General features: G+C 42.4%; 1 protein-coding gene across 5 annotated transcripts in view; it reads left to right on the top strand.

The window, feature by feature from the left end:
- The first annotated feature begins 49 nt into the window (after nt 1-49).
- Nucleotides 50-13,704, top strand: part of ACSL1 (acyl-CoA synthetase long chain family member 1) — a 37,891-nt gene continuing 24,236 nt past the window's right edge. Inside the window, exons 1-3 of one of the 5 annotated variants that reach the window (XM_056489707.1) lie at nt 142-168; nt 8,031-8,055; nt 8,828-9,055. In XM_056489707.1, the coding sequence (XP_056345682.1) occupies nt 8,861-9,055 (195 nt within the window). In that variant the 5' untranslated portion in view covers nt 142-168; nt 8,031-8,055; nt 8,828-8,860. Of the gene's footprint in view, nt 169-344; nt 665-8,030; nt 8,060-8,164; nt 8,413-8,827; nt 9,056-13,704 lie in introns of those variants that run through there. The other 4 variants (XM_056489704.1, XM_056489706.1, XM_056489708.1 and 1 more) reach the window with 4 other exon arrangements.

The following is a 13,704-nucleotide window of genomic DNA, read 5'->3' as shown; positions in this document are numbered from 1 at the left end:
TCCCAGCTCCCGCCGGGCGGCGCGGACGGGCACAGGCGAGGGAGGAGACGGAGGAGGAGGAGGAGGCGGGCTCGGCACACGCACACGCCGCTCCCGCCGTGCTCGGCTTAAATAGGGCGGCGCCGGGGAGGCGCGCACAGCCGTGGTCGCTGCTGCTGCTGCCGGGAGGTGAGCGGGGCTGGGGGCACGGCTGCCGTCGGGGCCGGGGGCCGGCAGGACGCGCCGCCGAGGGGAGCGGCTGGGCCTGCCGAAGCGGCCGCCGCGGGGCCGGACTGCTCGGCTCTGCGCGGCCGCTGTCACCGCGAGGCCGGGCGCTCCCGTCCCGTCCTGCCGCCGGTCCCTGTGGGCTGGCTTTGCGGGGCCGCGGGGCTCTCCTTCCCGCCCCGCAGTGGGATCAGCGTCCCCCGGAGCCGGCTCGGCTTCCCCTCGCACAAAAGCCCTCAGGATAGCGTAGCTGTGTGTCTCCGGCCTCCCCCCGGCGCTGCGGCACTCGGGCTGGCCGGGCATTGTTCGGCGCCGCGCTGCCCTCCAGCCCGGCTCGGCTCGGCCTGGCGCGGGCTGAGCGGCTCGCTCGGGCCGAGCAGCAGGTAGCGGGCTGGGCACGCCGTGCTGCCTGCTGATCCCGGGGCTTCGCGTTCCTTTGGCTGCCGGACATTGCATTCCAGTAGGTTGTTATTTCGGGCGTGAATGCAGCGTGTACTTGGTGCAGCTTTTATTTCTTCTTCATTTAAAGCAGTTTGGAGTGCGTATGGAAATGCAGCGTGAGCCAAACTCGCCTAAAATGGAAGGTTGAGCTGCTTTGACTTTGCAGGCCTTCTCTGCTGCTAGGTAGGACTTGCAGTGCTACAGCACGGAGATTTAGCCTGGTTACACGACGCTTTTGTTCTAGGATGCATGCATTTCTTGTTCCTGTTGAACAGGAATTGCAACACTTGAAGCCTTCTAAATTTCTAAAGGGCATGTCTGTGAGCTGTCTGGAGTATTACGGACACCCTCTTGGACTATGTAATCTAAACATATGCCTCACTTGGTTTAGCGTCTGAGATATGATGGTCAGGTCCTGTGATAGGAAAGAACAGACCTGGTCCGTGTGGATAAATAGATTTCCTTTTTCATCCGCGTTGCTTTACAGGGAATCACACACTCTCCTGAGCCTGATCAGAAGAGTTTGCTATTATCTTTTTGCTTTGGAACGTGCTCTCAAACTCACAAGCTGAGATTTTTGAGCCCTAGGATTTGGATCAGATTTCTTGTATCAAGAAATTGAGTTTACGGAAAAACACCTTTGTCTTTCTTTTGCAACAACAGCAGTCCTAATAATGCAAAAGTTGATACATAGAGTTCTGTGCGGATCCTTCTTAAATTTTAAGGATATGTAGCTTGCTTGTATTGGAATGGGGAAATGTTTGAAAGATACCTAATGGGAAAAATCTAAAGCTTGTCATTACAAGTAGCTGCTGTGTTATCAATTCAAGGTCTTGAGTAAACAGCTTGAGCCTAGTCTGAGGACTGCATGATTACAATGAATTTACAGAGGTAGCTTCTAAGTTTGGTAGATGTTGTTTTACGGTTACAACTTGGCCAACATGAGGTTGGAAGTAAGTCTTCAGTTTTTGAGAAGGAAACTTCCAAGTAGCATTTTACTTCAAGGACAAGTACACGTTTGGTATTGGTAGAAAAACAAAACCAACAATTTAAAATGGAAGGGAAGACAACTTTGAAATACTTTTGTGGGTAGATGTCTTGCCTATTTCTTGAGCAAAGTCTGTGTAGCTGTTTCTATCTCATTGCTTCACTAGAAAGGAATACTTCATGGGATTTTTGGGAGGAGGCAGAAGTGGGTTGTACCGTCCCCGTTTTGTTGCTGTCCAATGGGACAGACTAAAAGGTTTCTCTTTCTTATCCCTCCAAGGAAACACTTTTACTAATGTGAAAAGCAGAAGATAATAATAAGTTTTGGTATTTTGTTTTTCTTGATAATATGGCTGATGGAATTGGGTAGACTGAGGAAAACTAATGGCATGAAGTTTTTTTAATGTGCAGCAGAGACAAGAGACATGTTCTGGCCCAAGGGATACATTGCTTGATAAATTTGGCTTCTACTGGTCTTATGAACAGACTGTCTGCCATATCCTGCTTCCCTGCTCTGCTATATTGCAAGTGCAGATAGGTTAAATATTTCACTATGGTAAATATAACCAGTGGTAACTCCCTAGAAAGAGGGAGTAAGAGGGGTGATGGTTTATTCATTGGTGAATGGTTTTGTGGGGGAGTTTACAATGCTGTGTGGCTCAGGGAAGCTTTGCTGTACAGTGTTGACCTTTCAGGCTGTAGGCTGAACCCTGTCTGCAGATGTGGGGCTTGCATTTCTGCAGATCCCACCTGACTCCTGAAACAAGGATACTTGATAGCATAAGGCTTCTACTTTCTTGCTTCCCTTTTCCTAGGATTTGAATGTTACAGTACTGGTAGTTTGCTCAAAACTGATTGAAAACAGCTTGCATGATTTTATAGAGATGTAGAGGAAAAATTGATTTTGCTTTTGTAGTTGAACCATTTAAGTGCTATAGCAGGAGTGCATGATATAAGTCATATTTCCAGAAGATGAGTCTCCCTTTTTTTATGAATTAGTGTTCTTGAACCCAGAACTCTTAAGCTTTTTAGTTTGACTAGTTTGATACTGCATATTTTGGAAATTTGGCTTTTGCAGTTGGCTTGCAATAATAGCCTGGTAAGGTTGAACTAGTTTCCTAGGAAAGCCAGAAGAAAATGCTTACTATCACTGACTTGGAGTAGATGCAGGCATACTTTAATACCTGAGGTCAAAAGGTTGCTCTGTTTGTCATACTATTTTTGTGCTGCTGGTATTGGGAGGTTACTCAGTGAAACAATTGCTTCTCATAAGTACTCGCTGATCTTCCAGTCTCAGAGTGTTAAGGCTTATGTTTTTTGTAACAATCTGCTGGATGTAAACACTGTCTAGTGTGATGCAGTGGGGCTTAGTGTGCCTGACCCAGGCTGTCTTCTGTGAGAGTTCAGGTATCAGAAGTAAGAGTGAGAAGCTCCCTCTCACAGAGTCTCAGGTGAGCACCTAAATCATGTGTTAGCCTGATACTGCATACTGGGCTTTCTCAATAGTAACCTTTTCCTGGGAGGAGTGCAATGAATAAATTGATATGACCTACTCAAGCTGAGTAGATCATACCACAAGAAAGCTGTTGAGTTCTTTAGGGTGGTTTTCATCTAAATGGTGCTTGGAATTACACTAGATTGACAGAGTAGTGCCATGATATACTTGCAAATCAGAGTTGCAGGGATGTAGTTCTAATGCATAGCAGTGTAGGCTGAAAAGTAAATATTTGTAGGCATCTTACCTGGTTTTCGGAGATGAAAAACTGGTAACACTGCTTAGTGCCATGTGTATGTATAGGCATGGATTAAAGGTAACTTAAATCAATCATTCTCTGAAAGGTTTTAGTGGTAAGGGTTGGTTTTCCTTCATACACAGGGTTACCAAATGTTGTTGGGAGGACTGTAATTGCACAAAAGGCATTGAGCAGATTCTTGTCACATGTTTCAACTCCTGAACTTGAATAAACTCCAGTGACCTCACCAGTGTGCACTCAAATTACTTACTGGACATCACTGAGAGGCAAGAATCCAGGTGGAGTTCCACTTGATTGGAAGGGTACTGAGGCCAAATGTCTGAGGACAGGCCTGTGACTTTCCTTCTTGATGTGAACAGAACCTTGACACACCAGTTTCAGATTTAGTGCTCCTTAAAGGTGGCAGAAGAAGTCTTAACTTTGATTGCAGTTCATGAAGTCACTTTGGCCTAACTTACAGGTCTGAATCTAGCTTGTAGGCTGTTTTCCTCCAGTTCTGCCTTGTCACAAATGCAGGAACAGAGACTGAACCAGTAGAGGCAACCTACATCCCAGTGCATGATACCCTATGGTTGCTGAGAGCCTGTCTGAGGGAGCTGAAGAGTAGTTGGATGGGAGGTGTGAATATTCAGGACATGGGGGTTCCTCCTGCCTGGGATGTGTTCCTTTTTAACAGTTCTCTAGTTCTTTCCTGTTTACCCTTGCAGGAAGGTAATTGTATCAGTTACTGCTTTAAAAGAAGCATTTATAGTTCTCATGCTTGGTTGAATGGACTAGGTGAGTTCTGAGTAGGAGAATTTATTTTTTTAAGTTGGGGAGGGGCCAGGGGTGAGGCAGAAAAGGAGGTCATAGTAATGGATTAGACAGTTCAATATATTTGGTTTGTTCAGACACACCTTCTCTGGCTGAAGAGTCATATGCAACTCCTCATATATGACAGGATAGGCTGCACCAGTCACAGTAGGCCTCTTGCTGTCCTGTTTGTTATACTGGACTTAAACTGGGTTTCTTCTTCAGGTCTCAAATACCAAAGCTCCTTTGCTATATCCTGAAGATGGTTGTGGTTTGCTTGCTGGTTAGTTTGGCTATGTCGCAGGTGTTTGCAAGACCTCAGTCAGATTCCCCTCTGACTGCAGGACAGGCAGAAAATCCTGGGAGGACTTTCATGTAGTGTTTACAGTTTTGTGCTTAATGTGTAGTATTACAGTAGCCCACCCACTTCCCCAGCTGTGCTGTTGTGTTTCCTTCTGGCAGCTAATGGCTCTCTGATCATTTAGATGAGAGTTGATCTAGTTGGGAACTAGCATCATAAATAATACAGAAATGATGTGTTTTCCAGATCACTTCCCTTGGTCTGCTTGGCCGATGCAGAGAGGGTTGTGGGAGCATGTATCTAGGACAGGTTGGACTGACTCAAATTTAAGGTGATTGTAAATGCACTCTGATATTAGGATTATGTATTCTATTCAGACAAAAGGATATCTCAGGTTAATAGCCAAAGCTATTTGTTCTACGTTTTTTATATGTAATAAAGGGGCTATAACACGATTCTGCACTTGTTCTTTCAAAAGCTGAATGGAGAAAGGCTTAAGGAAAAAATGAGATCCATGGGAGCTGTGCAGTGTGATCTGTAAGAGTAAGAAAAAACAGACTGCAGTATAGTGCAGCTACAGTGCAACAGGTAGCTGTCAGGACAGCTCAAAGGTATGTGGGTGGCTGGTTCCCTGTTTCACCATATCATAATGAAAACATCTTAGTGCTGTATTGTTCATAATAAGAGAGAGCCAACTTGTCATGTAGATTTGTCCTCCCTGCAAGAAGCTATAGAAATAACACAGCCTGTTTTTTTACACCATGTGATGGACCTGCCTTTATGGCAGTGCTAGTGTGTCATTTATCTAAATATTAGAATAGAGAGAAAGAAAGGCCATTGGTTCTTTGGCTGTTTTCTTTGCCATACAGAAGCTGACGGCTGCTCTCCTGTTCTCTTCCGTTGCACTCGAACGATGTCTGGATATGGATAGACAATAGGCAGGCTGCTGCCCACTGTAAATAGACCATTGTACGCTGAGAGTAGGAGCAGCAAAGAACGGCAGAGCCCTGCCAACTTGGGTCATTGCCTTGAGATACTGGCTGTGCTGTAAAGAATGAGTCTTGGGTGCTGCAGGGTGTGTGTGTGTGTGTGTGAGTAGAGAGCTGGCTTTGTGTGAAACTTAGAGAATTCCTTAGCCAAATTGATATGGTGAGTTCAGAGGGCTGCCTTTTTGGGCTGCACTGGGGGAACTGTTTCTCTGGAGGTAGTCAAGGCAGACAGTTGTCTCTGAAGCAGTTCTGCCTTGTTACCCAAACTGATTGCATAGAGAAAAAAGTGCTTTTGACCTCAAATGTCAAATCTGCTCTTTCCCCCCTACATGCAGCAATCTGAGTATTACAAACTGGTACTTTTCATTTGGCATCTCCTTCCTTTTGATCTTCAGCTGTGTCTCACACTGGGGCTTAGTTTGAGTCTGTTCCTTGTGTTCCAGATCCTGCTTGGTAAGAAGGAATTGCAGGACTAGAATTTGTGAAGAGAGCAGGGCTTTTTTTACTTGTCTTGCTTGAGCAAACTTAGCTGGGCCCTTCTTAGAGGAAAACAACTGAAAGCTGGATGCAAGCTCCACTGATCTTTGTATCTTAGTGTGAAGGCTCTAAACCATTCTCCTTGGTCATGATAAAAACCCAGGATGTCTGATGTTGTTGGAGCATGAACCAAGTAAATACTGAGATGAATTGAAGGTTGGTAGGCATTGAACCCTCTTTTCTTGCTGGGTTATATTTGGATGCATTTGCATGTTAAGGATGCGAATTTGTCTTGGTTATACCTGGCTTTGCTCTAAATGCAGAAGACGAGCTCATATAACTTAACAAGTAGTGTTAAAGGTTGGAATTGCTTGGTCTTGCAGAAAACTGTCTCTTCATCTTGTTGCTTGTGTGGATGAGGCAGAAGGTATAATAAGATATTATCTCAATACAAACAAAAGCATCAAAGTGTCATTGTATACCTGATACCATGAGCAGTTATATCACAAGTTAAGTTTTATGTTGCAGGCTTCTCTAGAAACAACTGGTCAAGGAAATGAAAAGCTGAGGTGTGGTATCTCTTCACCCAGGCTGTGAAATCATAGCCGATCCTTTACTATAATAGGATTGTTGTGTGAATTAAATGATGTTTACTTCAGTTCTTGCTACCTGTAAAGGCATCACAGCCTTTTGAGTAATTCAAATTACATTGCATTCCTAAATCATAGTGTGTGTGCAGGATACTTCATGACTAATGCAGACAGGAGAGCGGTTTTAAAAATCAAAGGTGCTCATTGTGGAGCTTGAGGAAAGAGCTAAGCTTGCTCTTAGCCATTACACACATCATAGACCCTCTTGTCTAGTTTCATGACATGGTGTTTATGATAAATGTGGAATTAACTTTTAAGTCCAGACTTTCTTGTTGGTGTATGAGATTTTTATTCTTACTGTTCAGCTATGTGCAGTTAAACTTAAGAAGTAGTTTTCACACCTGCAGTGCTAACAAACATGATTAGGTGCATAAAAAGCAACCGCATGGTGATCCTAACTGTTAAGTCAGTAACTGATTCCTTTTAAAAAAAAAGAAGATTAAGAGCTTGTTTATATATTCATTTCTGCCTTCTATTACTACAGCCTGATGTGTTGTGGATTTTGATTATAGTCTGCTGCATATCACTGTGCAGATAGCAAAAAGGCATTTCTTTAGTGGCCCTGCACTGCCTGTCAAGGTGATGCAGCACTGTGCCCTATGGCTATGCCAGAAAAGAAAACAGTGGGGGAGAGAGAGCAGTGCTTGCTGGCTGGGGACTACTCCATGGGTCCAGGACTGTTCCAGAGATGGAACTGGATTCCATCCTAACACTGCCCCATCCATGACCTTGCTTTAGCCTGTCCTGTTAACATTGTGAAAGCATGGGCCCTTTGAACTAATTTTTCTACTATTTTGCTGTCTCTAGCAAATCTTGTTCAAATACTGGTTAGACTTTTGTGAACTAGACCATGTTTCTGTTGTCTGGCTGAATAACTGATTGCAGCAGTAAAGATTTCAAGGTCAGACTGTAAGCTAGGGACTTGGCTGTAGGAATATGAAATGTTAACCGGGTAAAGTTGGTCTTAAAACTTATAAACTTAATTCTGCCCGCTTGGGTTTTAGTGTCTCATGACACCATCCTGCAGGGCTGGCTCCCTACACTGTATGTTTTAGCTATTAGCTACCTCTTTTGACATTCTCTAGGACCTTTGTTTAATTCTGTTGTCCATAGGAAATGGCTGGGACCTGAATTACCTAAGTAAATACACTCTGTTCTCGGGCAGGCGGGACGGCGTTGCCAGCCGTGCCCGGGTGTCCGTGCCGGTGTCCGGGCCGGGCGCCCTTGAGCGCGGTGGGGTGAGCGCTGCGGGCCGAGCGCTGCCGCTGCCATTGGCCCCGCCGGGCCGGCTGCTCCCGCTCACCTCTCACCCACTGGGCATCGCCGGGGGGCTGCCATGTGACACGCGTCCCGGGAGACCTTGGCTCTAGAGGAGAGCACCAGCTGAGCTGACTGCAATCCCTTTTTTTTTTTTTTTTTTTTTTTTTTCCTGCAGCTGGTTCTTGCTGTGGAATATCCGTGTCAGTGAGTGCTGGCAGGGAGCAACCTCTTCTGTGTGAACGTGACAAGTCAAATGTGCTTCCTGTGCTTCATTATATTGCTGCGTGCTGCTGCCTGAGCCTCATTTGCCACTGCTTTAGTCTGCCTCATGACCAAAGATAAATTACTGGCGTGGTGCTGGGAGAAATAGGAAACTTGCTAAGTACCATGGAGGAGCTATGGGAGGATATTGGCTTTGAAAGCAGCTTGCTGTACTGACCTTTCTGTGCATGTCTGAATGGAGAGTAGAAAAGAGTTTATTTTACTGGACTTAGGAAAGGAAAAATCGTGCTCCTGCTATGCTGCTATAGGATTGGGATGCTCTCTGTTACATGCAGGCAAGATAAGGTCTCTGCCCTTCATTTGCCAGACTTCCCTGCCTGATGATTAACTGTTTAAATAATCTTACAGTACATCTACTCTACAAATAACTATTTTACATTTGTGAAATCCTCTCCTTTAACAGAAGGTCTTTCTTTTTTTAAAATTTGAGTGCAGTCTGTTGAAAGGAGTACTAAAACCCTGAAGAAATTCCCTCTTCTCAGCCCCACTTTTTTCTAGAGAATGAACTAATAATTGCTTGCTTACTTGATTGCAGCATAGATATCTAAAGATATTTTTGCCTAGTGGCAGATCAAGTTATTTTGATAGTGGGAAACCAGTAAGGCAAAGTATATGTTGCTGCCCTACAGCAACAGTGAATCAAATCCGGATTTCAGATTTTTTTTGTGCAACTCTTTTTCATACCAACAGATTCCAGCATTGGAACAACTGCACTGAACTGCAATGCAAGCACATGAGTTGTTTAGATACCTACGAATGCCAGAACTTGGGGATGTCAGACAGTACGTGCGCACCCTTCCGACAAATACGCTGATGGGCTTCGGTGCTTTTGCAGCTCTCACAACCTACTGGTATGCAACAAGACCAAAAGCACTAAAACCACCATGCGACTTAGCAATGCAGTCTGTGGAAGTAGAGGTAAGTGTCACTTGATGGATACTGTAGCTCACTGAAATTTGAACCCTAAATGCAGCATTGAGGGAGACCAAACACTTGACTTTCCTTAGGGCATTTCTAAACCTGTAGTGTGGGGAGAATACATTTCTGAAATATGGCTTGAACTCATTATTTTGGCTTTCTGAGTTTGAAAATCAACTTGAGGGCTGAGAAATAACTATCACAGGAAAAAAAGACTCTGCTGAGACAACTGAGCTTCTGATCTCACTAGTGACAAAACTTGTTCATGTTAGAACTGGCATAGTGTAGGTTTTAGATCCTGGCCACATGATGACCTATTAAATTAGGTCTTGGGGCAGAGTGTGTATGCTGGTATATACTGACAAGGCTAATAACTCTTTTGTTATTTTTAGTGTATAATAGCTGACACATGAGACTTTGTATTGTGTTACAAGCATGAAGAGGGCACTAATTGTGCTCAGATGATCTGTAGGAAGAAACATTAGTCTGCCAAGAGATCCCAGCCATAGACTAAGTTGAAATTAAACCAGCCTACCTGCTAAACTCTGGATATATTAGCTTAGCTTTTGTCTTATGCTTTTTAGAAGCAGAGATACTTTTAGGTGGTGGTTTTTTAGAAGTGAAGTCAAATACAAAAAGAGTCTGACTGGGAGAACCTGTTGCTTTGTGAGCAGATATAGACAACTATTGATTGCAAGGCTGGTGTTTCTGGGAATTGTGGTTGTATTGATTTTCCTGCTCACTACAGAGTCAAATACTCTTGAAAGAGTGTTCTCTTTCTTCAGGATAGACAAGGTGTTTTCTCCTCTTGAAGGAAGGAGAGTTTTGGAAGGTTGTGATCTTTAAGGGAGATACTTAGAAAATGAAGAATTGGAAAGCTGACAGCTGCTTGCCTTACTCATGATAGTCAGAAACTACCACTATAGATTTTATACATATACATATCTGTATACACTCTTGGAACTGAGGTCTTCCTTTACACTAAAGTCTATAGTCTATAGATATACACTATAGTCTATAGATAGACCTCATCTAGTTATCCTGAGTCAAATGAATTAACATGACTCGTCTGCTTAAGACCAGATGCGATTACAAACTGAAGTAAACAAATGTGGCAGAGTTTGAAATTTACAATAGGTCAACTTCATGAACTTTAGCAAACTCTTGCCATTATTTCAAATTTGGCCCTTTTTTCAATATTTCATGCTATTGAGATTGAAGAATGACACATTAGTTGGCCCCTTCATTACAGTTTATTTCTTAATCTTCTCAGTGGGGCATACAGCAAGCTTAATGACACATCATGTTACTGTAGGGAATAATAGTCTGCTCCTAGAAGTACACAAAAGGGAAACAAAAATATGCACTTGCGATGTGATAATTGCCAAAAAACCACCTATGTTCAAGCAACATATGTAGAGTAAGGATCTAGAAGTTAAATATCGTTTCTCTTGGTGAGCTTTTCGAATTCTGATAGCAGACACATAGACAATGGGTAGAATAGTTTCGTAAACCAGCACATCTTGGTTGCTGGAATGAGCTAGCAGTGCAAGTTTTCCATCTGTGGAGTGCCTCATTAGGCAGTGTAGACTTCAGCAGATTTTTTGGGGGCCACTGCGTTATAAGATGGTTATAAGCTGTCCATAAATCCCATGACAAATGCTTATTTGCTTGAGATTCTTGACAGCAGTCTCAGTTCAGTGTCTTCAAGTTAAATTACTGTCACTGCTGGATTGTGAGATTGAAATTGTTGTTTAGTGATATGAGAATTCACTAAGCAACTTAATGCATCATTGATCCAATTACACTAATTGGCTCTCTGATCAGAGCAAGATAGGTATTACAGCATTATTTTTCAATGCCTCCTTAGAAAATGTTTTAATGGGAAGGCTGAATAACAGTAAGACTTAAATGAAAAACACCTGAGTGTTAGCATGTTGCAATGATAAGAGCTCAGACTCAGAGAACATCTTGAAATGAGTAAGATCTGTTCAATTTTGATTTTATTAAGGGCAGTATCTGAACTATTAATAAATTTTAAAAGGCAATCAAATGAGAATGTATGTTTTGAATCAAGTTTTAGGTGTCTGTTGGAACTGCTACTCCTATAACTGTGACAAGACTTTAATACAGTGCTCACGATTCAGCTTCTCACTACATTTTGCTTAAAATTTAACTTCATATACTCCATTTTCTTATGTGTATGTTAAGATAGGCTGTCAATTCCACAGGGGAAAAAAAAATAAAATACTGCTCTAAAATTGTCTTTTTTTTTCTGCCTAAACAATATGATATTAAAAGCCCTGAGCAGTTGCTCAAAAAAGATGTGGCAGAAGGCAATGCATCTTTGCTACCATTTTACTATCTAATCTACCTGTTCATTTACAGTAAGAAATTTGAACTAGAAATAAGCTTCTACATAATTCTTACTTGTGACTTAACTTTGTTAGATGCCAGGGAAATAAGTGAGGTCATTGACTGGAGTAGGGTTTCTACATGTTCTGTTAACATATTTTCATAACTTAATATGGGAGAAAGATACTCCTATTTACTGTGTTTCAGGTCACTTCCCATCTCTCAAAAGTTTTGATTTGGTAGGGCAGCACCCAGTGACCCAATTTAAGCATTCCTGGATTGCACATGTAGTTGAAAATGAGTGCAAAGAGTTACTGAAGTGGCAGAGATACATTGCACTAGACCAGGGTGCCCAGAGCCCCTATCAGCGTGACCTTGAACACTTCCAGGGACGTGTCATCCACATCTGGATCTGTCTGCCTGCAGACTGCTCTTTCTTTCCACTGCTAACTAACAGCTGAATAACTTTGGCTGTTGATTTTGTGTGCAGGTGTATGGCTGTCAAATATATTAAATCTTGCTTTAAAAACTTTTATTTGTCCCAGCTTAAGCTATATATAGGGTAGAGATAAATATTAGGATGTCAGTATTTTCTGGGAGTAAGATTGGATTTGACTGGCTTTTTTGTTCCCTTAAGAAAAGATACATGGAGAGAAGTATTCAACTCATGAAAACTTTAAGTCTTCTTAAGTTCTTCTGACACATTACCAGAATTCTAGCATGCCTTGTCTTTCAAGAATCACTTGATTACACATGTGCTTATCTCACTATGAATGATCAGTTTTAGGTGCTGTATGCTTACCAAGGGAGTAAGCTGTATGCTTACTTAGGGAGTAGCACGCTTAAAATTATATGGCTGGTTTGAAAACTCCAGTTTGTACTACTTGCTGCTCAGAACAAGTATGTTGGTAACCTAAGTGCCACTTGCTAGTATACTTTCCCTCTCAGGTGAAGGGAAATTTGTCCTGTCTCTGAGGCATGGTGCGGCCTACAGTGTGTTTTGACATTATTGCTAATCCTAAGAAGCCTGTGTCAACAAGAAGCAAACCCATGGCTTGAACAAAAGCAGTTACTTTATATGACCTGAATAGGCCCTGATAGAGTAATTTATGCTCTGTTATAGAATAAATCTGTTTCCTTCAGATGCTGCTATTTTTAACCAATGCCAAGGTTTTAGTTAATGGCTAGCACTTGATGTGCAGTAGGTTAATTTCTTGCAAGTCCCTGAGCTGCTGCAAGGGCTGGTCTACACAAGTAACTAGAATCTGTTCTCGAATTAATCAGATCTTATTGCCTGGCTACTTTAAGAACACTTACTAAAACTGACAACCCTCTTGACTGCTTATCCTTTTACTGAACAGATTTATTAGATGCCATTCAACTAACCTGTGTAAAGTCAGCCAAACATTTGAGTAGTGGGATGACAATGATTTTTAAAGAAGTTTGCTGCAAACAGAACTTTCCCTGATATTGCACAAACATTCTGAATAAGGATCATTTGGACTAGGTCTTAAAATAGTTGTTCTTGCAGCTTTCAAACAAAATGTAGATGAGTTCTATTGCTTAGTAGATGAGTTAGTTTAGACCTTGTCTTATGCTCCCGGTTTGACCTGCATATCTGGGAGTATTTTACTGCATCAATAACATTGAACTCCTTTTGGCCTTCACACAAGGACCTGGGTGTTTTTCAAAAAAACTTTTATTCTCAGACTATTAAGAATCCAGTGAATTCTACTTTTTTTCTGGGAAAAAGAACAAAGTAAGCAAAACTGAAAGTTGTTTGTTTCCCCTTACTGAAAACCCGTAAGAACTGATGGCAACTTTTCAATAGTAATCTGTTACAGAGTTTCTCTTTTATTTTAGAACGGTGCTATCAGTCTTACATCTAAGCAGTGTACTGTGTGATAACTCATCTTCAAATTTGGATAGTGCCTAAGGCCCTGAAAAAATTGCTTTTGTGGTGCTTTGTAATAGGGCATGTAAACAAAACAGTAGTAGCCCACATGAGGAGAAACAAATATATCTTGACTCTTTGCTGAGGAATGGCTTAGGATATTGTATTTCACCTAATGCAGGAATTATAGCACATCAGACATGGTACATGTGATACAGTGCACTTGTTGATGTTACCTGTGGCCATGGTAACAAACTACATTGTATGATCTTTCTTAGATTATCTCCAGAGTGGCAACTCTGGGAAAATCTGTAAGATGACCTTGGTTATCCAAGATCTGAGAAACCAGTGAAATAAAGCAGTCTTGCTGTTCTTTCCAGGCAGAGACATGTACCTAGTG

This window comes from Oenanthe melanoleuca, chromosome 4 (assembly GCF_029582105.1).
Source record: "Oenanthe melanoleuca isolate GR-GAL-2019-014 chromosome 4, OMel1.0, whole genome shotgun sequence".
NCBI lineage: Eukaryota > Metazoa > Chordata > Aves > Passeriformes > Muscicapidae > Oenanthe > Oenanthe melanoleuca.
The sequence above is the reverse complement of the archived record's forward strand: the minus strand, read 5'-3'. Positions and strand labels throughout refer to the sequence as shown.